The 25,590-nt window shown below is 45.0% G+C and overlaps 2 protein-coding genes across 2 annotated transcripts; one reads left to right on the forward strand and one right to left on the reverse strand.

The window, feature by feature from the left end:
* Positions 1 to 560: 560 nt before the first annotated feature.
* On the forward strand, positions 561 to 8,083 carry rgs19 (regulator of G protein signaling 19). The gene is made up of 4 exons (XM_085345682.1): positions 561 to 721; positions 855 to 938; positions 1,364 to 1,598; positions 6,298 to 8,083. The coding sequence occupies exons 1-4, from the start codon at positions 591 to 593 to the stop codon at positions 6,490 to 6,492; spliced, it is 645 nt and encodes a 214-aa protein (XP_085201808.1). The 5' UTR covers positions 561 to 590; the 3' UTR covers positions 6,493 to 8,083.
* On the reverse strand, positions 2,029 to 24,979 carry tcea2 (transcription elongation factor A (SII), 2). The gene is made up of 10 exons (XM_085345681.1): positions 24,911 to 24,979; positions 23,322 to 23,384; positions 22,968 to 23,073; positions 22,721 to 22,802; positions 22,470 to 22,621; positions 22,210 to 22,266; positions 21,830 to 21,984; positions 13,980 to 14,126; positions 13,837 to 13,908; positions 2,029 to 2,169 (listed from the first exon to the last, which is right to left on the reverse strand). Exons 1-10 carry the CDS (start codon positions 24,977 to 24,979, stop codon positions 2,029 to 2,031), a joined length of 1,044 nt encoding a protein of 347 aa, XP_085201807.1.
* Between the last annotated feature and the right edge of the window lie 611 nt (positions 24,980 to 25,590).

Here is a 25,590-nt window from a genome sequence, read left to right on the forward strand (position 1 = left end):
TGTTAAGACTCAACTGTACGCTGTGTTCGTGTTTTCCTCTGAAACAATAAGCTCCGTTGGAGCAGCCTTTCAACGCCTCTCTCTGTCTCTCGCTAGCAAAGTTGACCCAGACAACAAAGTAAAGCTATTTTTCGGCTAGGAGCCCGACACGAACCTGACGTATTAGCCAGAGGTCCCTTTACTACGGTTCGGAGCCGCGGACCTGTTTTATATACGCGCCAAATAGTTTTCTACACGAGATCGCTGCAAAAAGTGTAGCCTTACCTAATGTCCACCTACTGTTACTCATTTATATTAAGATTTTTACATCTAGTTGGTATTGGTATGGCGAGTAACCTTCAGTAATAAATCACCCAGCAATACATTCATGTAGTTGGAAAAAGCATGATAATATATTAAGTAATCCAAAGTATTCAGAATAGTTACTCTCATTGAGTCGCATAACGGAATACGTTACAAAATACATTTTGGGGCATGTAATCTGTAATGGAATACATTTTAAAAGTAACCTTCCCAACACTGATCACCCTGAGTATGTATCTGTACAGTACACAGGTCCGATTCCGGCCGAGCGAGGGGCGGAGCTCACCATGGGCGGAGGTCGCAGCGAGACCTCTGCACTGACCGGGACGGGAGGGGGGCGGGGCACGGCCACTACCCAAAATTCCCAGCGGCCCAACGCCTGCTGCTTCTGCTGGTGCTGCTGCTGCAGCTGTTCATGGTGAGACACACCTGCCTTACCTGGTCAGTGCTGCCCTTAACCTCATCGTGTGTGGCTGTGCTGTTTGTGCGAGTTTGTGTGTGTGCGCGTTTCCTGTCTGAAGGCTGTTTTATCATGTCAGTCTCACTGTCAGGAATGAAGAGGAGAGGCAGAGGTGGAGGAGGAGGAAGAAGATACCGGACACAAAGATGGAAACCATTCCAAACTGTGAAGCTTGGTGAGTCACTGCAGTCGATCGTTCTCTGCTCGACCTCAAAAACATGAAAAACACAACTTTTTCCGCACTGCAGAAAAATGCCACCAGGGGGCAGTATGACCTCAGCTGAGCTCAGCGAGCCGTGAAACATGTTGATGGGAGTAGTACGCAGTTTGGGAATAAGCTGAGCCTGAGTGTGAGTTTTATTTACCTGCAAAGGAAACGTGTTCAAACACAGATGTGGTCTGACTGTGCCTACATCAGTTTATCCTGCATTAACGGCTCTAGGATCTTTACAGACTCTCAGTGTTTAGCCTCACAACTGCAATTAAGTCAGAAATATCCAAATATTCGTACGTTCAATTTTATATCAGCTAACTGCAGACCAGGAACATACACAAATGAACAGATGAAGATGAACAAAGCTTTCCCCGCTTCTTCCTCAGCACCAAACCATCGTTAGAAGAGATCCGGCTGTGGTCTCAGTCCTTCGACAAGCTGATGAGGAATCCGGCAGGTCGAAATGTTTTCCGGGAGTTCCTGCGGACAGAGTACAGCGAGGAGAACATGTTGTTTTGGCTCGCCTGCGAGGACCTCAAACAGGAGATGAACAAGAGCGCCATTGAGGAGAAAGCTCGTTCCATCTATGAAGACTACATTTCTATTCTGTCACCAAAAGAGGTATGACTGTTTTTCAGCTGGGGTTATACCAGTGCTCACTGTTTAGAGGACCAGTGTGTGAACTATACAACAAGTGCACAGAGCTGTAAGATGTAAGGTGTGTCTAAGCCAGAGCTGTGATCACTCTGTTACAAAAACACTGGATACAGGTTCTGACACCAGGATTTACTTCCTGTTTACGCATTCTCATTGCTATCCTCGAAGAAACCAACTCCAGACTTTTTTGGAAAAAAATTCTTCATTTAATCCCAAACGCTACAGAAAGAGTGCGTATTTCTCCCACATTAGCTTCTAAAATCCAGGTGTTTACAGGTGCACCTTACAGCCGTATGTCTTGGATTTTCAGCACTGGCACTCTCAGTGTTCGGGTTTTCTTTCTTTAAGGAGGTAAAGAAAATATTTAATTGATTTCAGCAGTTGAAATGACAAGTTACAGCACGCTGGACAGCACCACCAAAGCTGAGGCCATGCTTCTGGAGACTTCTCTCCAACCTCTGGCTGTGGAGGAGCGTCTGCTCCGTGGGTTCTGAGTCAGCTGATCTGTCGGTCGAGCCACACCAGTGGATGTAAGCTGTGGGGAGCAGAAATGTGTCTTCAGTTATCATTTTTGCTTCTGACAGTTCGCCACAGTTTGGCCACTGATGGAAAAGCTCCGACTCCTTTAGATCTTGTTTGCTGCACAGCCAGCAGATGGCCTCGGGGACCTGCTGGGGCTGCATGGATGTACCCTGGTGCTCATCCATCCAATTCAATTCAATTCAATTTTATTTATATAGCGCCAAATCACAACATAAGTCGCCTCAAGGTGCTTCATAGATACAGAGAAAAATCCAACAATCATATGACCCCCTATGAGCAAGCACTTTGGCAACAGTGGGAAGGAAAAACTCCCTTTTAACAGGAAGAAACCTCCGGCAGAGCCAGGCTCAGGGAGGGGCGGGGCCATCTGCTGCGACCGGTTGGGGTGAGAGAAGGAAGACAGGATAAAAGACATGCTGTGGAAGAGAGACAGAGGTTAATAACAGATATGATTCAATGCAGAGAGGTCTGTTAACACATAGTGAGTGAGAAAGGTGACTGGAAAGGAAAAACTCAATGCATCATGGGAATTCCCGGCAGCCTACGTCTATTGCAGCATAACTAAGGGAGGATTCAGGGTCACCTGGTCCAGCCCTAACTATATGCTTTAGCAAAAAGGAAAGTTTTAAGCCTAATCTTGAAAGTAGAGATAGTGTCTGTCTCCTGAATCCAAACTGGAAGCTGGTTCCAGAGAAGAGGGGCCTGAAAACTGAAGGCTCTGCCTCCCATTCTACTTTTAAATACTCTAGGAACAATAAGTAGGCCTGCAGAGCGAGAGCGAAGTGCTCTAATAGGGTGATATGGTACTACAAGGTCATTAAGATAAGATGGGGCCTGATTATTTAAGACCTTGTATGTGAGGAGCAGGATTTTGAATTCAATTCTGGATTTAACATGAAGCCAATGAAGGGAAGCCAAAACAGGAGAAATATGCTCTCTTTCTAGTCCCTGTCAGGACTCTTGCTGCAGCATTTTGGATTAACTGAAGGCTTTTCAGGGAGTTTTTAGGACTTCCTGATAATAATGAATTACAGTCGTCCAGCCTGGAAGTAATAAATGCATGAACTAGTTTTTCAGCGTCACTCTGAGACAGGATATTTCTAATTTTAGAGATGTTGCACAAATGGAAGAACGCAGTCTTACATATTTGTTTAATATGTGAGTTGAAGGACATGTCCTGGTCAAAAATGACTCCAAGGTTCCTCACAGCGTTACTGGAGGCCAAGGTAATGCCATCCAGAGTAAGAATCTGGTTAGATACCATATTTCTAAGCTTTTCAGGGCCGAGTACAATAATCTCAGTTTGATCTGAATTAAGAAGCAGAAAGTTAGCGACCATCCAGGTCTTTATGTCTTTAAGACATTCCTGCAGTTTAACTCATTGGTGTGTGTTATCTGGCTTCATGGACAGATAGAGCTGGGTGTCATCTGCATAGCAATGTAAATGTATGCTATGTCTTCTAATGATACTGCCTAAGGGAAGCATGTATAATGTAAACAGAAGTAGTACCGTGGTCTATGAAGGGGACGAGGAGTGTAACGGTCCTAATGCTCCTGCGTTGGTCCCAACATAGCCTGTTAGTCTTTAATGCAACGAGCAGACGCGCACACACAGCGATTGTGTTAAAGCTGCAAACGACACAAATCTAAATAGTCAGTCCTCTTCACCAGCCTCAAACATCACTCAGCCAGGGGAAGCTGGTTATACTAGACACCTGCTCAGCCAGGTAAAGGCCCGTGATTGGCCCAAAACACAGATCCCAGAGAATCCCGGGCCCAGAGCGAGACCCGTGTAAAGTTAGCAGATTTTTCAATAACAAAATTCACTTCCTGTATCATGTAGGTGGGAATGCACCCATAAGCATTTTGGTGCAGTCCATTGTTGTACTCGCGGCTGTCAGAAACTTGCGATTCTTTTAATTGAACAAATTGGTAAGCAGTTATGGGAGTTACAGTTCCCGTACCATAATTCCTTTATGTAGCACTTAGAACACATAGCTGGCCCAAGTGCTGTACAGCAGAAGAACAAAAAGTACAATAAATAACTAACAATAGAATAACAGTGTCAGTTACCCACTGAGTCAAAGGCCAGTGTATAAAAATGAGTTTTTAAAAACCACGTCTGAAGTCGACCGCCTACTAGAGGAAGAGCTTCAGGGTCTCCTCTAAGTTTCAGCTGCTCAGCTGACCGGAGTGAACCGTATAAGGCAAATATACCATTTAAGGATTTAAAAACCAGTAAAAGGATTTAAAATAGATCCCAAATTCAAATGGAAGCCAGCGTAAGGAGGTCAGAACTGGAGTAATATGATTTTTAAAACCATTTGAAAACACCTGTCTGGTGCCAGCGACAGGTCCTGGTTTACAGGGTTAAACTCGTCCATTTGGGCCAGTAACTGGTCTCTGTGGGCTCTCCACCATCATCCATAAAAATAATAAACAGAATTGTTGACAAAGGGAATAAACGAAGACAAAGAACCAGTCTGACTTTCTGCAGGCAAAGACGAGGCTCTGACTGTAGTTATACACTCAGAGAACAGATAGCTCCATACAAAGGGACGATACTCGATACCTTTGAAGGGACAGAGGGGGCGACGTGTTTGTTTTTTTATTTCCGTGCACTCTTCTCGATCCTGACTGAGCGCCTCTGGGTGTAGATTATGTAAGTATCTGCATTGTTGATTGGTTGATAAGTGGGCTGGAATAGAGAAGGGAGCGATAGCAGAGTTCACCGGGAACAGGAGTCAATACTCAATTTCTACTTTTTGTATGTAAGATCAACAACAACATGAGCAAGAGTGGCTCTCAGATGGTTGAACCACAGACTCTGTACACTGCCTCCCTCTGGCAGCAGAGCTCTCTGCAGGCAGATGGGTAGTCTGCAGCCTATAGGCAGCAAACACTGCTCAACCATAAATCTGCTTCCCCCCAGAGTTGCCTGATCATTTGCCAGAATTTCTTTAAGACTGAACAAAAGTCTTGCTCAAGGCTTCCCCTAACTCTCACAGCAGAGGTTTGGTTCATTCAACCATGACCAGAGATGCGTTCTGCCCATTGTTACCGCTCTGCAGCCTCCAGAGTCCACAAGTAAACCAAGCTCCATAGGCCTCTTCTTAGGCCTGTCTGCTTCAGGGATCACCACCACAACACCCACCGACCACTCCACAGGCACAACTCTGGATCGTGATCCATTCAGATCCTCGCCTGCAGTTCTGTAGAAAGTCTTCTGCCTGTGACAGACTCTCACAGGTCACTCTCACTATACTTTTGGGTACGCAGCTCCTGAAGACAACATCCAACATTTTTCCCAAAAGGCTGATTCTGTTCATCTGGATGTTTTCAGTGGGAGAAACGTTTCACGATCGTCTAAGTGACTCCTTCAGTCTCAGCTGACTGCAGGTTTCAACCTTATAAAGAGCACATTTGCACAATGACTGAATCCAGCCCACTGAATGAACAATGGGCTGTGAGGTCGGTTCCTTGAGTGATGAAACGTTTCTCCCACCGAAAACGTCCAGATGAACAGAATCAGCCTTTTGGGATTTACTTACCTGGATGACTGAGCATCAAGACATCCAACATTTTTATTGGAGATTATGTATCGGGATTTCAGGAGCAGGACCACGCCTCCAAACGCTCCTTCCGGCTGTCATCTACAGAGGTTCCCCCAGTTCTGCAAGCCGATCATTCTCGTTTACGTGCCTCACCCTCCCTCTCTCTTTCTTCTCCATTCTTCAACTTCTTCACTTCTATTTAGTGCATTGGGATCTGCCAGGCCCGGGAGCCATCGCCAGTCTCCTTCGAGGCCTTCCCCAAACCGCAGCTCAATTCATGCCAAAGCATCACTTTTACCTACTAAAATGCTGTCAAACCTAAAATGAGGACGTGGGCTCAGTTAGTGAAATGTTATTTCCATGTTAAAGACATGTGGAGACGACACAGTAGCCTGAGTTGGGTTTAGCAGCAGCTGTTCAATGCAGTGTGCCTGGTTAAGAGTCTCTCGTGAGCTCCTATCAGTCACGTCTCCAGCTCCAGGTTGGCTGGCTCATTAGTCACACTGTTTCTTTATGTAGTGAAACCTGAACTGCTTTGTTGCATCAAAGTGTGTTTTTCCCTCCAGGTGAGTCTGGATGCTCGGGTTCGAGAGGTGATCAACAGGAAGATGCAGGATCCGACGCCACACACCTTTGAAGACGCCCAGCTGCAGATCTACACGCTGATGCACAGGGACTCCTACCCACGATTCCTTGCCTCCAACATCTACAAGGCGCTGGTTCATGGCGGCTCCCGTACGCCCTCCGAGTCCTACTCCTAAACATCTTCATCCAACCTGCGCTCTGCCTCCATCCAAATCTTTCAAGCAGTCATCACTCCATCCTCAGCTCTTCCCACGTACTCATCTTCATCGTCTCTCCACTTCATGTTTTCTTCCTTTTAGTCACACTCCTGCTCACTTCTTTCTTCTTTTGTAGTCACCTTCTCTTAATATGGAGATAATCATTTTGAAAACAAGAAAAAAAACCCTGGAAACAGATTTACAATGTTTATAAAAATATATATATTTTTCTCGAATTTGAAATCTTAATCAGGCCTTTGACGTCAGTTAGACCTTGTTATGTGCAGGGTTAGTGCAGTGCAGTGATTAAAAACTAGCAGTTAAATATTAAGACAAACTCCTGGCCAACAGTTTCAGCTCAAACAGATGAATTTTAATAGCAGTGAACTTATTGATTTTAGGTGATTTATGAGTTTTACGTCACTGAAATCAGACTAAGCTGATCCCTGATCCATCCCTGCCTTCCTCCTCCTCACGGTTCACCTCTGCTTTGGTTCATGTTTCCCACCTGCTCCTGAGGGCACCAGCGAATGACACTGAAGTTTTACTGGGGTGATTGTTTTTTCAGTGGGAAAAATATTCACATGTGCCATCAGCTCTTTGTGGATTTTTACCAGCCTTGCTCCTTAGCATCTCCTTTCACAGAGCCAGCTGACTCCACCTCGCACTTCAGGAATGATGCGGTTCAAAGAAAAAGATGAATGCTGCGTCGTTCCCTTTCTCTGTTTTTGAACTGGAAACATGACGCTTCCTGAGACGCTTCATCTTTGGTAGTTCGCTGGATCGATGACTTTACTCCTGACCACAGGGGGGCGCCGCTTCCTCCAACTACTGATTAACAAACGACTACGTGAATATTTTATATCACAGAACTGAACGTGGAACATTTCACCTACTTTTGTTTGCCGTGGTCTCTCCTCGTCCTGGTTTTTCCAGAAGAGGATGACCCAATGAGACTGATTACACCCGACACACACACACAGAGCAATAAAAACACTGGAGTTTAGAAAACACACACAGAATCAGTGCTACTTTACTTACACGGACCGTTCAATAATCAATACTTTCCTTCCATTAATGGTCAGAAAGACACAGATTTGAGTTTCGGAGTAAACGAAGCTGCTGTGACCGCTGTGTCTTTAAAATGAATGGATAATCAGTAATAATGATTATTGTTCATAACTAGTCTGCAACCAAAAACTACTATCACTGAGAGATGAAATGTAAAGAGTGCAAAGCTGCAGGCGGACGTTTGTGTTGTAATAAATGAACATTGTGTCTGCCTCGTGTCGCAGAGACCATAAGAAGAAGGACCTGTTAAAAGTGACACAGAGGAGGTTTTGTTTGTGCGGGTGGAGAACGCTTCACTGTTTACGACCAAGAATAACGCGCAGGTGAAGTTGGAATTTTATCTTCTTTAAGTCAGACGTACGCTGCCATTACGTGAATGTTTATGGTCGCCACATCTGTTTTCTTACAAATTTATAACAGGCCCTGTAAGTATAGTATCACACACACACACAGACACACACCGGGGCTGCCTACCTGGGCGCTGCTGCTGCTGACCTCTGCGACCTCTCACTTTTGACCTCATCACTGTCTGTGGCTCCTGATTAGCTGCAGGAGGCCACCGGGCTCATCTGTGGTTGGTCCATTCAGGAAGGGGGGCGGGAGGAAATCCCAGGTGCAAAAAAGCAGCCCATGTTGTGAGTCGGACGCTTCCTGCACTGCTTCATGGGAACGCTGGTAGATGGAGGCGGAGGCCACAGGTTCCAAACAGGAGATGCCTCCCTCTTCAGCAGACCAGTCACACGATGCATTTCTCTTCGTATTGTTGATGTTATTTATTTTCTATTTTGTTAAAACTGTGATTTTAATTGTACAAATATAAAGAGAAAACTGAAGATCCAACGAGAGGCTGCTTGTTTTGTGACAGAAATGACCTGAGAGGTCAGACAGTGTTCACACCTGTGTTAACACCAAGGACTGAATCAATAAAATCTCCCAGGCTAAAACGCTGTTATTATGATAACTGACCAGCACCGACACACTCTTTTTTTTGTGTGTCCCGTTTGGATCTTTAGCCATCAGAATTGTTGTCTTAAGGCCAAGAAAGATGCCAAGCGAATTTATTTTACCAAGTGGATCATCATGGCCTTGCCATATTGGTCCATTTGATTGACCTTTATAATTATGAATTTATTTTATTTTCATTTTTTAAAGTCGGGACAGACATGACTGCGGGATAGGACAGGGAGAAAGAATGAAAGAAAGAGAGGGAGAGAAAGAAAAATAGAGGAGAGAAGAGACTGTGAGAAAGGGGGAAGAAAGAAAGAAAAACAAACAAAAACACCTGGGTCACCTGTATGGAGAAAAAAAAACAAGAAAGCAAACAACAAAGAGCAACATAATAAAAACAGCACCATCACAATAAACTAGCTAACAATAGATATCAGTAGATACTAAATATTAAACGATATTGTGCAGCACGCAAGATAGACAGCGCACAATGTGCTTTGAGGCAGCAGCTAAGAAAGCTGTAGTCCGCGTCTGTGAATACCCGTGTGTACACCTGTGTGGATCAGCGTGCTTGCATTCCAAAGGTTTCTCCATGTAACGATCTGCTAGGGAGTGTGGGGAGCCACAGCCCCGTCCACCAGGGTATGAAGCAGGTATGGAGGAGATCCAGGCCCCAGACATCCAGAGGCCCCAGAGTACGAGGACCCGAGGAGGACCACTAAAGGGGGGGAACCGTGCCACCCTCCTGGGAAGAGCTGAGTAGAGCCCCAAACGAGAGGTCACCCAGCAGCTACGGAGCAGAGGCCAGAGGGGGTTGCAGTGGCTTGCACACACAGATTTCATTAACCATGTCAGGGTGCTAGCTCGCTGGTTTCCCGTGTTCTGATGGTAGGATTTCTTTCTAACCTTCGGCCTCGATGAAGAGGAAAACCTAACGGTGTTTGCAGGGTTGGTGAAGTCGGTCCAGCTGATGTGATGATGAACTTGAGGGTCTACGCTCGCCACAGATCACCAACACGTATATCTGACTTTGTGGTAAAGTCACAGACTTCGCTTTGATCTGTGACAAATCAGGCTGTGTGACAGGAAGCTTTGATGTTTCCATGGATACAGTCTAAAGTCTCACAGCTTAAAAACAAACAGCACTGAGCGCGTTCAGACACAAAATAATTCAAATCTTTAGATGAACCAGTTTCTGCTGCTGTCAGATTATTTTAATTTATTTATCTAAAAAGGGACAGTGCAGTTTAACATAGTCCAAGTACAAAACATGAAACTGATGTAACGCACATAAGTTTATAGCTATTGCTAATTTTCAACAATTGTCCCTTGTTGGGCTTACAATCAAAATAAATACATTTTACAACAACTACAATTAATAGACAATAAATTAAAAAATAAAAATCTGTTAAAAAATAAATATTTTACTTTTAGATTTTGTCTTTTTCAGAGGTGTTGTATTTTTATTTATCCTCATCTGATAAAGCATCTGAGCAGGGGGTGCTCACAGGGATCATTTGATAAGAAACAAGACTGACGTGACGTGTCAAATACCTTTTTTATGTGAGCCTGAAGCAAAGAGCCCGGCTTAACAGAGAAGGCTGGTAATCACGATACCCGTTATCGCTGACTGGAGTTTCAGATTTTAGTCCAGGAAGTCAGGATATATAGAACTTTAGTTCACGGTTAGCTACAGAGCTAATATAAAATCATCAGCACAGGAAGCAGGAGGGTAAGGGTTAAACTGTTCCCAGTAACGATCACGCTGGGTGAAGGATGGAGACAAACACCATTGTAGGACAGGAAGAAGCTTAAAATGACACAAACGTGTCCGTCCACAGCTCGAGGTCAGTCACTAATCTGCTGCTGCCTGGTTTGAATGACTGTGACAAAATCCTGATCCTCAGTGTCGTGTCCAGAACGAGGGGAATTCTTTGGAGTCCAGGACACAACTTCTCTGCTGCTGGGTTAAGGTCAGACACTTTCTAATAAACAGTTCTTAGAGCACAACAGGAGCCAAGAGTACAACTCAATAAAGTTTCCACGAACACAGAAAATAATGAACCAGCTCCCTGAAATCTATAATCTCAGACGGTTTCCACTGAGCACCAATTATGTTCTCTTGACAAAAATAGACTTGTGAAAAGATTCATTTGTACATATGTTATATCTGTTTTCTCTGTCTCTCTTCATGCTCATGTATGGGAAGAGCTCACCGGTGTTTCCACAACAAACACAACAGAATCCTTCTCAGCTCTGTTTCCCCACCACTCTTCATCCTACCCGTCAACACACTTCCAAACACCAGCAGCATTTAGAAAAACAGCACGAGGCCTCTGCTCTTTGTTTAAGTAGTCTGTCTTTTGCTGGATGCTTCGTGGTACAGTGTTAACGTCCACATTTATTCAGACGAATACTGTTTAACTTCTCAAAAGTAAGAGCATGTTGGTCTGTCCAGGCCAGGTTAGATATGCATCCGACTGCCACCATCACAGATCTGTTTAATCTGCCTATCAGCCAACCAGCCTCGTCCGTTTAGACTTGTCCTTGACATTTTGGGGCATGAAGCTCCTTTCGGTTATAGCCTGAAAAATATTTGTTGAGTCTTGGTGGAAAAACCTTTCCCGAGTCTGTGTGAACATTTGTGTTGAATTTGAGGCGTTGAACACCTTCAGGGGTGATATAACCAGGATTAGCAATCATCAGGGTTCACTGGTACTGTAACCAGTCAAGTAGAGGAAGAAGGTTTGTTGTCACTCGTTGGCTGTTTTGCACAAACTAACAATGGGAATTATAATCCATTAAATAGAGGATTAGAGTAACTCTGCAAATAGTCTGAGGGTAAATTAATCTCATTTTCACTGACCGACAGTGAAGATGAACTGTGAAGGAGTGGAGAGACAATGCTGGTACCTCAACGCTGCACGAGGTCATCGTTCATTCGTCTCGATGAGCTAAAAGTCACACTCAGCTAAACAACCATCAAGATTTTTTTTTTTCCTACAGGTGGCATGTAAACCAGCCGAATTCTTCTCAGTTCGTATTAATCAACATTTTTCAGATTGGAAGCCAGTCCAACCTACAGAATGACTGAAAACACAACATCATTTATTATAATCAAACCCAAGTGCCGATGACATCGTACCACCACTGACTCAGTCTAACAAGTCTTTGGGGAAATTACAGTGAAAGAAATCATTATGTGATGAAAGTTTTCCCACAAAGAAAGAAATGGTTTCTGGTTCATTTCAAAGGAGACAAACTATTCTGCATTAACTCGAAGCTTCAACTCTCACCACAGACTTTTCATCGACCTGAGGACAGGAGACTGGTGAGGACGGTGCATAATACCTCATTCTGGATCTTCGTCTTTAGCCGGTCCTTTGTTCTCTTAGTGCTATGTTTAAGGTCTTCCTGGAAAACCCACCCACAACCAATCTTCAGCATTCAGGCTGAGGGGACGAGGTTCTGGTCCAAGATTTTAATGGTACATGGCCCTGTACTTTGAAGACACAGGGCCTGTACACTCAGAAAAACGACTTCAAGCAAGTTTCCACTTCCATGCCCAACGGTGGGGATGCTGTTCTTTGGGTCATACGGCGGGTAGAACTCAGTTCCATTTTGGTTTCATCTGACCACAGCACTTGCTCACCCGGCTTTCCTGAATCATTTAGATGTTCACTGCAAACGTCAGATGGGCCTGCTTGAACATTTCAGTCCAATTTCTGAATACTCAAACTCAATGCCTCACCAAGTTCATGGTGGTCGTCTTTTACTTCATTCCAGCCATGGGCAGGTCTACGGTGGGAACCGGAATTCTAGCTGGGTTGTAAAGGCTCAATGTAGCTTGCCATCACCAGTGTGTGAATGTGTGTGTGAATGGGTGGATGACTGGATATGTAAAGCGCTTTGGGGTCCTTAGGGACTAGTAAAAGCGCTATATAAATACAGGCCATTTACCATTTACCATACTCATTTCAGCCAATAACATGACATCAGTTTTGTCTAATGTGTTTCTCTAGATTTTTGGTTGATATTCTGCGTCTCTCCATTCAAATGAAATTCTAAAAGAAAGACTGCCGATTTCTTTGTGAGTAAACTTCAAGGTTCACCAGGGGGCAGGGATGGTTTCCCTTTTTATTGATGATGGTGATTTCTGAAGCCAAAACAATAAAAACAGCGATTCGATGGTCTTCATCCAAGAGCAGATTTAATATGTTCAGCACATCATGGCAAAGAAAGACACACTATGAGCTGTGATTTGAATCTGGCTCAAGCGTCTTCAGAAAGGAAGTCTCAGTCATCAATACAAAACCAATTCAACCAATGGACAACATCAGCTGGCTTTTGTCTCTCCAAATACATTGCAGCATTTAGTTTGATATATAAAAAGAAATTACACCAAAAAAATAAAAAATAAAATAAACTTCAATAACTTCAATTTGCTTCTTGACAGAAGAATAAACGGCCGAGTTTTCTTCAACAGAACTGAAAGACAAATACAAAGAGACACCTCAATCAGACCCAATGCAGAGAAACCTGAAACAGTCAGAAACAGATCCGACTGTCACCTGGCCCTAAACAGACACTATGAATCTCAGCACCTCAGAAATCAGAGGCAGAAGCTCAGTGGAAAAAGATCAAAGTGCACACCTGCAGTGGAAAAACACACCACAGAGCTAACAAACAAATGCAGATCTGGTAACTCAAATCTTTTCGCTTTGAGCAGCTTGAGGCAGCTGCTGTTGTGATTTGGCATTTTATAAATGAAAATGAATTGAACTGAAGCTTTGCTCTTCTCATAAATCACCTGCTTCTCCATTTAGTTGCTTCACTTTGACCTGAGTCAGCAGCTAAATCAGCTAGGTCGGGGTGAGAGGGTATGGTAAGATCAGAAGGTCAGGTAAAGAAGGTTAGCATGCAGATAGAGCTGAGAGGAAGAGGGGGAAGCTGTAATTCAGCCTCTGCTGCCACCATCTGGAGGCAGAAGCTGCAAACCTGAGCTCAAACATTCAAAGCAACAGACAGTGCACAAGACAAGTGAACAAAAGCTCCACAAAAGAGGAAGACTTCAGAGAGGATTCATGGATGTACTGAAGGAAGGAGGGTGGGTGTGACTGCTGTGTAGACCTCTAAGAAGGGTGATGAGAAAGAGGGTAGGTCGATTAGCTATTTATCAAATATTTGCAGAAGAGAAACTTTTATATGGCCCTAAATATTTCCAAGACAGCGCCGTCTGTAACACTGATCAGTGTCAACGCCAGTCCACATGTCCTGTGTATTTCTCAGAGTCAGGGGCCTTACCTTCCATCGGTTGCCGCAGTCGTTACACAAAACAAAAGTGGTCATGGGCTCATCAGCGCTGCGGGTCTGCACCTGAACACGAGAATGAGGTGGTGAAAACTGGTCAGAGAACAGCGACCATCAGCCTGAAGATGTGCTCATACCTGTGTGTACGTGCAGCTCTTTCCATGACACTTGCTGCAGATAAACATGTCCGTCTCAGTTCCTCCGACCTTGGAAAGCTGATGCTGTCTGATCGACTCTTTTGTCAGAGCCTCTCTCATCTGCTTCAGCTCTGCACTCGCCATTTCCTGCGCGTGCACACACACACACACACACACACACACACACACACACACACACACACACACAGAGCTTCATTCGACCCACTGACTCCACTCCTTTTTGTAGTTATCCAGTTTACATTCATACAAACCACCGCTGCACAAATGGGGATTCTTACCGTTTCACTCTATAAGCTCAGTGGGCTCTTGACCTCATCTCACTAACGTGAAACTAAAACAAATTACTTCCCATTTAGACTTTCAGAATAAAACAATATTAGGCCTATAAATATTTTGCCAGAGACAACTTTTTTCTAATTTAGGCTCTGTAAATCACCACAATCAATTTAAAATGAAACAACTGAGATGCAGGTGAAGTGCAGACTTTCAGTTTAATTCAATGGTTTGAACAAAAAGATTGCATAAATGTGAGGAACTAAAGCATTTTAATGCAATCAAACACAAAACAGAAAAGTAATCGGAGCAATTACATATAATAAAATGTTCATTTCTTATACTTGGTTGAAGACCCTCTGCCTGAAGTCTTGGACATCACCAGATGCTGCTTTTTAACGCTCTGCAGGCCTTTACTGCAGCAACTTTCACTTCCTGTTTGTGGGCCTTTCTGTCTGACTCCAACCAGTGAAACGCTCAGTTGGGCTAAGATCAGCTGACTGACTTGGCCCTTGAAGAATTTTCCAATAAACTCCTGGCTGTGTGTTTCGGGTCATCTGTATTATGAAACACACTGACTCTGACTGCACGTAGACAGTCTGTCTCTGAACACCTCAGGAGTTCGTTCTGCTGCTTCGGTCACATCATCATAAACACTCATGTCTAGGGATGGGTATTGATAAGATTTTCACGATTCCGATTCCATTTTCGATTCTGTTTAACGATTCGATTCTTTATCGATTCTTTTTAAAAAGGAGGACACTAAGGTCGACTAGCTTAGAACTTTGTTTTATATCTTCTCTTTGAACAAGATAGAAATTTAAATCAAATCAAATCAAATCACTTTTTATTGTCACATCACATGTGCAGGCACACTGGCACAGCACATGCGAGTGAAATTCTTGTGTGCGAGCCCCACAAGCAACAGAGATGTGCAAACACAACAACACAAACGAGCAAAATACAAGAATGGCCAACCTGAAACTAATAAATATATGTACAATATATAATAGTGTATGCATTTCTGGATGTGTATACTAAATATTTTCCTACGTGTGTGTGTGTGTGTGTGTGTGTGTGTGTATGTGTGTGTGTGTATACACATTTTTACAAATTAAATAGTAAAAAAATAAAATAAAATAATAATAATAATAATAATAATAATAATAATAATAATAATAATAAAATATATAAAATATACAGAGTTGAATATGTGCAAAACAAGTGGCATTTATATACAGTGTGGAGTGCATAATGTTGAAGTTCCAGTAGTGAAGCTGAGGTGTCTATGACGTGTTCAGCAGTCTGATGGCCTGATGGAAAAAGCTGTCTCTCAGTCTGCTGGTACGGGACCGGATGCTGCAGAACCTCCTTCCTGATGGAAGCAGTCTGAACAGTTTATGGCTGGGGTGACTGGAGTCCTTGATGATCCTCCCCGCTTTCCTCAGGCACCGCTTCCTGTAGATGTCTTGGAGGGAGGGAAGCTCACGTCCAATTATCCGTTCAGAGCACCGCACTACTCGCTGGAGAGCTTTGCAGTTGTAGGCGGTGCTGTTGCCATACCAGGTGGTGATGCATCCAGTGAGGATGCTCTCAATGGCACAGCGATAGAAGGTCCTGAGGATGCGGGGGCTCATGCCGAATCTTTTCAGTCTCCTGAGAAAGAAGAGGCGCTGCTGCGCCTTCTTCACTGTTTTGTTTGTGTGTACTGACCACGTAAGATCCTCAGCCAGGTGTACGCCAAGGAACCGGAAGCTGCTCACTCTCTCCACAGCAGCGCCGTTGATGGTGATGGGGGTGTGTACTTCTCTGCACCTCCGGAAGTCCACTATCAACTCCTTTGTCTTTGCGACGTTGAGGGTGAGATGGTTGTCTTGACACCAGTGGGTCAGGGCGCTGACCTCCTCCCTGTAAGCCGTCTCATCACCGTTGGTGATAAGACCCACCACTGTAGTGTCGTCCGCAAACTTCACAATGATGTTGGAGCTGTTAGTGGCTGTGCAGTCGTAGGTGTAGAGTGAGTACAGGAGAGGGCTCAGTACACACCCCTGTGGAGCACCAGTGTTCAGTGTGATGGGGGATGAGGTGATGCTGCCCAGTCTGACCACCTGGCGTCTGTCAGACAGGAAGCTAAGGATCCAGCTGCAGAGGGAGCTGCTCAGTCCTAGATCCTGCAGTTTCCTGTCCAGCTTCGAGGGAACGATGGTATTGAATGCTGAGCTGTAATCTACAAACAGCATCCTCACATACGTGTCTCTCTTCTCCAGGTGTGACAGGGCAGTGTGTAGTGTCAGGGCTATGGCATCATCAGTGGACCTGTTGTGGCAGTATGCAAACTGTAGAGGGTCCAGTGAGTCGGGTAGTGCAGAGCAGATGAAGTCCCTGACCAGCTTCTCGAAGCATTTGCTTACGATGGGGGTCAGGGCTACAGGTCGCCAGTCGTTCAATGAGGAGATGGTGGAGGATTTGGGTACAGGGACGATGGTGGCCATTTTGAAGCAGGCTGGGACTACAGACAGAGAGAGGGAAAGGTTGAAGATGTGCGTGAACACTCCAGCCAGCTGAGCCGCGCATGACCTGAGGACGCGGCCGGGAATCCCGTCCGGACCAGTAGCTTTGCGTGCGTTCACCTTCCTGAAGCACCTCCGCACATCCTCCTCAGACACAGTGTGCGCACTGACGTCATCCGCGGTGCGCACACTGTCCGGTCTCATGGTGTTCGCTGTGTCGAATCTAGCGTAGAATACGTTTAGATCCTCACACAGAGAGGCCGTGGTCTGCGGTGTGCTGGTTTTCCCTCTAAAGTCTGCGATCGTGTTTAGTCCCTGCCACATACTCCGAGGGTTGTCAAACTGTTGTTCCACCCTGTCCCTGTACTCACGTTTGGCTGCTTTGATCGTCTTCCGGAGTTGGTAATGTGCGTGTTTGTAGTCCGATGTGTTCGCGGAGGCAAAGGCGGTGTTCCGTGCCGCCAGTGCCGCGCGAACATCTCCGTTAATCCAGGGTTTTTGATTTGGGAAGGATTTGACTGTTCTGGATGGGACGACATCTTCCACGCATTTCCTGATAAATCCGCAGACTGAGTCTGTGTACTCATCAATGTCTCTGGCGGCCACGTGAAACATTTCCCAGTCCGCGTGATCAAAACAGTCCCGCAGCGCAGACTCCGATTGGTCCGTCCAACAGTGCACCGCCCTCCGGGTTGGAGCTTCCTGTTTCAGCTTCTGCCTGTAGGCGGGCAGGAGCAGGATGGAGCAGTGATCAGATTGGCCGAATGGGGCGCGGGGGAGGGCTTTGTACGCATCCCGGAAAGAGGTGTAACAGTGGTCGAGTTGCCGGTTTCCACGTGTGTTGAAAAGGATGTGTTGATGGAGTTTTGGTGAGACTTTCTTCAGGTTTCCCTTATTAAAGTCTCCGGCTGTGATAAACGCTGCCTCTGGGTGTGCGGTTTCCTCGCTGCTGATCGCGCTGTACAGTTCCCTGAGTGCACGGTCAGTGTCGGCTTGTGGGGGAATGTAAACAGCCGTAATAATCACTGCTGTAAATTCCCTCGGTAGCCAGAATGGCCGGCACTTAATCATCAGGTACTCCAGGTCCGGTGAGCAGAAGGATTTGACCGGGTGCACGTTCGCATAATCACACCAGCTGTTGTTGATCATGAAACACACACCACCGCCTCTGCTTTTCCCAGTAAGATCCTGTGACCTGTCCGCGCGGTGCACAGAGAACCCCGGCAGTTGTATTGCGGAGTCCGGTACTTTGTCCGATAGCCAGGTTTCTGTGAGGCAGATCACGCAGCAGTCCCGCATCTCTCGCTGGAATGAGATCCGTGCCCGAAGCTCGCACAGCTTGTTCTCCAGAGACTGCATATTAGCCAGTAATAAACTGGGTAACGGTGGTCTGTAAGTGCGCCGTCTCAGTCGAACCAGAACGCCAGATCTTCTCCCTCTGCGTCGGCGTTTGCGGCCTCCAGGGCCAGAGAACAAAGGCGGAGCGTCCGTGTTGCAAAACTTGAACTCCGGAAAGTTATAAGAAAGACCGTCTTTTATGTCCAGTAAGGTTTGTCGGTCGTACACAAGGAGACAAGTGCTGCTCGTGAAAAAATAAAGGAAAAGTAAAATTAAACACAGAAGAAAGCCGTTGCTTGGGGGAGCTCGCGACGAGGCTGCCATACTCGGCGCCATCTTGAAGCATCTTGAAATTTAGGAGTAACATGGCCTTACAAACCCAACAGTGAGATCTTAAGAGATCCAGCCTGCGGCTCTTCAATGGGGTGTCACAGGGTCCCCAGGAAAAAACATTGTAAATGTGAAATAATAAAATAAATATTCTTCTGTAGCAATAACAAAGTATAACATAAATTATTCTGTAGCAATTACACAAGAATATCCAGTAATGTCCCTGCCTACAATTACACACATTCACTTACTGAAAATCATCTGCTGTGGCAAACGGGTGCAAGCCTTTGACCACAAACTGAGTCACTGCTCGGTGACATTCGTCTATCCCGGCCTGAAAGGAGACTCTACCGGCAGACTGCAGCGAGAACTGCCAGCATCTGAGCCAGACTCTGTCTCTCTCATCATGGTCACTAAATGCACAGTAATGGCAGGTTTGTAATAAGGCAGATCGCGCTAACATAATATGCACTGTTAGTTGATTATTTACCTGCCGCATTAACGGGAGAGGATGTGCAAACGTTACCGCTGCTGCTGGGTTGAGATTCACGAGTCCAGAATTAAAAACACGACATTCATTTAAGGTCATCGCGTGTTTTGTGAGCAAATGCTTTTGCATATTCGTAGTGTTTCCTCCCTTAAATGAAATATTTACTTTGCAAGTATTGCAAGTTGCCCTGTTGTCATCCGTTCTCGTAAAGTATAACCAAACTTTTGACCGTTTGAGCCGCCGTGTTTCCTGCCAGGTAAATGATGCTCCACAACGTGGTGACGTCATTCGGGGCGACTGGAATCGATAAGGGAATCGTTTGCAAAAATGGCAAACTATTCCAAGGAACTGAAACAGTGGGAACCGGTTCTCAACAAGAACCGGGTTTCGATACCCATCCCTACTCGTATCCCAGTGCCACTGGCAGCCATGCACGTCCAAACCATCACACTACCTCCACCGTGTGTTACAGATGATGCTGTATGCTTTGGATCACGAGCTGTTCCACGCCTTCTCCATACTTTTCTCTTGATCTTGGCCTCATCTGTCCAAAGAATGTTTTCCCAGAGCTGTGCCGGCGTTTTTAGACGTTTGTAGCCGATCGAGCCTTTCTATTCTCGGGGCTTATGAATGGTTGCACCCTGCAGTGAACCCTCTGTGCTTTCTGTCATACAGTCTGCTCTTTATGCTGCACTTGGGTATCGACACGCCTTCCTCCTGGAGAGTGTTGTTCCCTTGGCTGACGTTGTGAAGAGGTTTCTCTGCACCGTGATTCTGCGAGCATCCACCACCGTTGTCTTCCATGGACGTCCAGGTCTTTTTGCCTTGCTGAGTTCACCAGTGCTCGCTTTCTTTCTCAGGATGATTTTGTCACTCCTAATATTGCAGCAATTTCTCAGACGGTTTGTCTTTGTTTGTTTCAGAGCTGCATTGACTGCATGATGTCTGTTCACAGCAAAATCTTCCAAATGCAAGAACCAAACATCAAGTCAAATCTTTATTCTTCACTGATGATGACATGACGAAGGAATTGCCCACACCAGGGGTCAGTAACCTTTAACACCCAAAGAGCCATTTGGACCCAGTTTCCACGCAAAAGAAAACACTGGGAGCCGCAAATACTTTTTGACATCTAAAATGAAGATAACACTGCATATATTGGTTTTTTTTTTTTTACCTTTATGCTTCAACTAAGGTGTGTTGCTTATGAATCCATGAAGTGGTATGGAGAAAATTACATTATGTAATTAACACATTTTGAACTCTTAAAGAAATAAGAGATAAGATAAGATAAGATAAGATAGAACTTTATTAATCCCTCGGGTGGGTTCCTCTGGGAAATTCGACTTCCAAAAAGCACAGCAACGACCGAAGTTACAAATATAACAAAAGGAAACACCCAGCTGAACTAAAGTGATCCAGCAAACAAAAACTGTGAGCCGCCACCCTCATATCGCCTTTGGGCTTTTGGAGCCTTGACCTGACTTTGGAAAAAAGCACTATGCTGCTAAAAAAAAATGAAAAATAGATATTTGCAAAATTCTGCCTACATATGTATTTTACCAGGTTAATGGGTGTGGCAGGGCGTGGTCTGCAGTGCCGCTGCAGAGGAGGCGGACGCACCTGAGAGTCACCCGCAATCACGCCTCGCCGCCTTAACCTCTGTGCTATCTGGCTCAAGCGATGGGAGTTCGCCTTGTAATCGGAAGGTTGCCGGTTCGAGCCCCAGCTTGGACAGTCTCGGTCGTTGTGTCCTTGGGCGAGACACTTCACCCGTTGCCTACTGGTGGTGGTCAGAGGGCCCGGTGGCGCCAGTGTCCGGCAGCCTCGCCTCTGTCAGTGCGCCCCAGGGTGGCTGTGGCTACAATGTAGCTGCCATCACCAGTGTGTGAATGTGTGCGTGAATGGGTGGATGACTGGATATGTAAAGCGCTTTGGGGTCCTTAGGGACTAGTAAAGCGCTATATAAATACAGGCCATTTACCATTTATGTGTTGGGCTGTGAGCTTTAACACCGACTGTATGCGTACAGCAACCGTGTGTGAAAAGTGGTCAATAAAGAGATGCTGAAAAGCGTGTTCATGCAAACATTGTCGGATCTGCCGTGATATGTTTACAATGGGACTTCTGCTCCTGAACCTCTGCGCACAGCGTCTGCAAATCGTGGCTTCCATCTTTACGCAGGACTGTAAGCTGTCATCTGTGAGGCATGAGCGGTGTTTGTTTTTAACATAGTTCACGGTGGAGAACAGCTGCTGACATAATGTGGATCTGAAGATCCATAACTGGCCTACCTGGGGTTGAAAGTCTCGATGCACGACGTTTCTGCGGGTACACCGGCTTCCGCGAGTGTGACGCTTATTTTGAGCGATGAAAAAATAATAAAATATAATTTTATTTTTATATTTCAAAATCACAATAATCTTCCAATTTAGAACTACAAGTTAAAAAAAGAACTAAATACAAGTAAAACACACTTCAGCTAAATACTTCTAATTTATTTTACCCAAACCACGCGGAGTCGCAGTACAAGGACTAAAGAGCCGCAGGTTGCCGACCCCTGGCCCACACCATCCATCGGCCTTTCAGACGATTGTCCGATTACTTTTGGTCCCTTTAAATAGAGGGTGGCACATGTTAAAGAGCTGAAACTCTTAAATCCTTCATCCAGTTTCAATGTGGATACCCTCGAATGAAAGCTGAGAGTCTGCACATTATGTCCTTTATACAACTAAAAAACAGGTTAAAAAAAAACAAAAAAAACCTTGTGTCAGTGTCCAAATATATATGGATGTAACTGTAGAAGTAATAAAGGGTTATACAGTTACACTGCACTGTATCGTGAAACTCCGCCCCTGACCCCTATTTAAAGAGGAAGACGCACTGACCTCAGCAGTCATACAGGCGATGCGATGTGGCGAGATGTTTCCACACAGTACGTTGCGGCGCAGTTCTGGGTTCTTCTGGTCTTTCAGGTTGGAGATTCGACTTCGTAGACGGGTTTTATATTTCATGTCTGTCGACTTAAACTCCTGGAAGATCTGTGCACATGGCGAGCCGTCAAGGATCAAGAGTGTGTGCGAAATGTGTTGGAACTGGAAAAACGTGCAGAACATTTATTGTAGTGCTGCTGGTGTTCATTAATACTGAAGCTTTTATGTAATCATGAATGAAATCTGCTCCAGTAAAGTGAGATCCTTCCTGTGAGGATGCTCCCGCCGACACTGTTCAGTGGTCAGGTTTCAGCAATAGCAACACGAAAGGATATGTTCTTCGATTTGAGCCGCCAGGTGCTCGCAGTCCACTCTGATGGCCTTGTGGTCATCTAAAACACAAACATTGGTTAGCTTCATGCTTGTAAACAGCACCACAAACACCTGACTATCAACTCTGACAGATTCCAGGTCTTTGTGTAAACAGGAGATTACTGAAACACAGATTCCTCATTTAGACAGTGATACGATCAGATTAATCTGATCAAGGCAGGGTTCAGAGTCTGAAAAGATCCAGACTTCATTATCTTCTCACCGTCCGTCTGCAGCGCCGCTACCAGCAGCTCTCGACTCTTGCTTCTCACGCAGCCCATGGTTACGGGGGCAGGGGGGAAGGAGGTGACCTGAGAGAGGGTGGTGGTAGTTGGGGAAGTGGGGGTGGACGGGGGCCCCTCAGAAGATTTACTGCTGAGGAGGAGGAGAGAGGAAGAGTTCTTATTTGACTGAAACTTTCTCCTGATCGCAAACATGTAAACAAGCTGACGCCGCCGCCAGTGTGCAACAGACCCTTTTTCACTGCTGCCATAATCCTTGGAGGTGGATGAAGACCTCACCGGAGAGCCGTCCTTTTTCTTCTCCTCTGAACCCTCTGTCAGATAAAAACTAACAAATGACTGCAGCCATAATTCTACTTCCTGTTTGTACACTCGGGATTACGGTTTCTAACACTTGATGATGCAACTTAAATCATGCGAACTGACAACAGTCACCTGGAGACACATTATATGTCACGTTTCGGTTTTTCTTTACCCACCCAGCAGTTTCTTCCAGGACTTGATGAGAGTTTTGGCTAAAGTCTGAACTTCTTCGTCTGAACTTTGTTTCCTCACAGCGTTCACCGACATACCCACTCTGGTAGACTACACACACACACACACACACACACACACGTTTCTGCAGCGCTTTAAATGAAAACATTCACAGCAATGATAAATGGATTTGGTCTAGTGTATTCATAAACCTCGTGGACTTTAATCTCACCGGTGTGTTACTGCACACTGAAAGTCATAAACACCGAGTCCTGTGTTACCTTCAGTTCAGTTAAATCAGACACGCAAGTGAATTTCAGGCTTTTTCGTATCACCATATTGTTTGTGGAGTTGCTCACCTGCAGTGTCTCCAGAGACATGTTGATGTTCTTCAGTTCTCTCAGCAGGTCCAGAGCATTGTCCTGTAAACAGAACCACCATTTTATTGTACCTAGTCGTTTACTAAATAAACGTGTTGTGAAAAACTGTAAGAAGGTTTCTGTCTGAATGTTAAAAAACTATTAAAGTTTTTCAGTAAAGCTTCACATTTGAATCTCGAGTCCTCACTAAGACCAAAAAAAGTGGACCACACCAGTCCAGCTCCGAGGTCTTTACACTGGCTGCCTGTCCGTCAGAGGATAGACTTTAAAGTCCTGATGCTGGTCTATAAAGCTCTGAATGGTTTAGGACCAAAATACATCAGTGACCTCCTGACCCAGTATGAACCTTCCAGATCCCTCAGGTCATCTGGATCCGGTCTTTTATCAGTTCCCAGAGTCAGAACCAGACACGGTGAAGCTGCATTCAGCTTTTATGCTCCTTATATCTGGAACAAACTCCCAGAAAGCCTCAGATCAGCTGAAACACTCAGTTTATTTAAATCCAGGTTGAAGACTCACCTGTTCTCAGCTGCATTTGAATAAAGCACCAAATCCACACTTTTAAGCTTAAATTTCAAAACTTACATTTAACTACTGATTTTATCTATTGTTCTGATTTTATCTGTTTTGATTTTATATACTGTTTTGTTTGTTTGTTTATTAGTTTGTTTGTTTGCATGTTTTAATCAATTTTAAATCATGCTTTTTATTGTTTGTGTTTCTAATGTCTCTGTAAAGCGCTTTGAATCACCTTGTTGTTGAATTGTGCTATACAAATAAACTCGCCTTGCCTTTGTGCAATACTATTTTTCTTTGGTCAGCACACCTTTACATTCAGGTGGAATAAAAACACAGCTAATATTTCTTTTATCTTTTACCTCTTTGATAACAAACAAAGTTTCACCAAGAACTCAAGGAGCTGCATGACAAGACGACAGACAAACAGAAGAAAGTTCAGTACAGTCAAAGAGCGCAAGTTAAGCAAAAGAGAGTAACAGCAGAAAGCAGGACAAGACTGCTCAAAGAAGTCCTGCCATTAATTAATGCTTCGATCTTAAATATGATCAACCTATCTCTAATGATCAGCTATGTACCACCGGCCTTCAAGCTGGCTGTAGTTAAACCTTTACTCAAAAAGCATCTCTAGACCCAGCAGTCTTAGCTAATTATAGGCCAATCTCCAACCTTCCTTTCATATCAAACATCCTTGAAAGAGTAGTTGTCAAACAGCTAACAGATCATCTGCAGAGGTTTATTGGTTTATTTGAAGAGTTTCAGTCAGGTTTCAGAGCTCATCACAGCACAGAAACAGTATCAAGCCTACAGCCTCTCCGTCAGTCCAGCCTCAGAGGTCTGTCTGCATCATGCTGCACACGTTGGTCACATTTGGAGTTCAGGAAACTACAGTTTGAATATTTTGTGCCATGTAATGACATCACTAATCACCTGACTGCAGGTGATGAGCTCTGAGCTGATTCCAGGTGTGTCCGTTTGAAATCTGAACTGTGTCATGATTTCAAAGTGTTACCTTCCTCGCTCACCATCACCTGTCGGCCGCTTTCACTCACCGTGCTCTTCTTCTGCACCATTTTATCCAACTTTCTGGCGATGCGCTCCACTTCCTGATCCTTCACCATGTCTGCGGCTGCCTCTGCGTCACTGCCCTGCAGAGGAAAGCTCCATGGATGGAGCGCAAACTCTTCTCCGTCCTCTTCTCTCCTCTCACGGCCGGTCGTTGTGTGCGAGGCATTGTGGGAGATGGAGTCTTCTTGTCTCTCCAGGTTAACGTTCTTCTTCTTTTTCTTACTTTGGTTGGCAAAAAACAAAACGGCGCATTACCGCCTCCAACTGGTGTGGAGTGTGAACTGGACCGTCGCTCAAAAAAACCCCAAACAAACAAATTCTCCCGAGCGATTTACCCTCTTTTACAAACTGGAATAAGGCCTGATAACTTTCACTTCATGGGTCCTTTTGCAGTAAATCAATAAGATCCAGTTTCATTTACATATCACTGAGGTTTCCTTCATTTCTTGCCTTACCATACTCGTTATCTCTGTCTGACAGAGGCTAATACCCAGGTCCACTACCCCATGCTTTGTGGCTTCCTTTGCAGCTCTGTCTGCCATTTCATCTGCTCTGACTCCACAGTGAGCTGGAATCCATAAACACATGTGTGTATATTCTGTGAAGTGTTGCTGAACCTCTGTTAGGACATCTGCTCTGCTTTCTGAGCGGCTACTCTGTAAAC

Source organism: Diplotaxodon limnothrissa, linkage group LG20, assembly GCF_057381915.1.
Source record: "Diplotaxodon limnothrissa isolate DT_005_m linkage group LG20, D_limnothrissa_male_GT1.1, whole genome shotgun sequence".
Lineage (NCBI taxonomy): Eukaryota > Metazoa > Chordata > Actinopteri > Cichliformes > Cichlidae > Diplotaxodon > Diplotaxodon limnothrissa.

Coding starts and splice junctions, on each gene's coding strand:
- tcea2 (XM_085345681.1), bottom strand. CDS start 24,979: ATGGTGAAGGATCAGGAAGTGGAGCGCATCGCCAGAAAGTTGGATAAA. Junction 14,127..21,829: donor TCGCCTGTATGACTGCTGAG/GTCAGTGCGTCT, acceptor GTGCACGCGCAG/GAAATGGCGAGTGCAGAGCT. Junction 13,909..13,979: donor AGAGCTGCACGTACACACAG/GTATGAGCACAT, acceptor TCTCGTGTTCAG/GTGCAGACCCGCAGCGCTGA.
- rgs19 (XM_085345682.1), top strand. CDS start 591: ATGGGCGGAGGTCGCAGCGAGACCTCTGCACTGACCGGGACGGGAGGG. Junction 722..854: donor TGCTGCTGCAGCTGTTCATG/GTGAGACACACC, acceptor TCTCACTGTCAG/GAATGAAGAGGAGAGGCAGA. Junction 939..1,363: donor ATTCCAAACTGTGAAGCTTG/GTGAGTCACTGC, acceptor CTTCTTCCTCAG/CACCAAACCATCGTTAGAAG.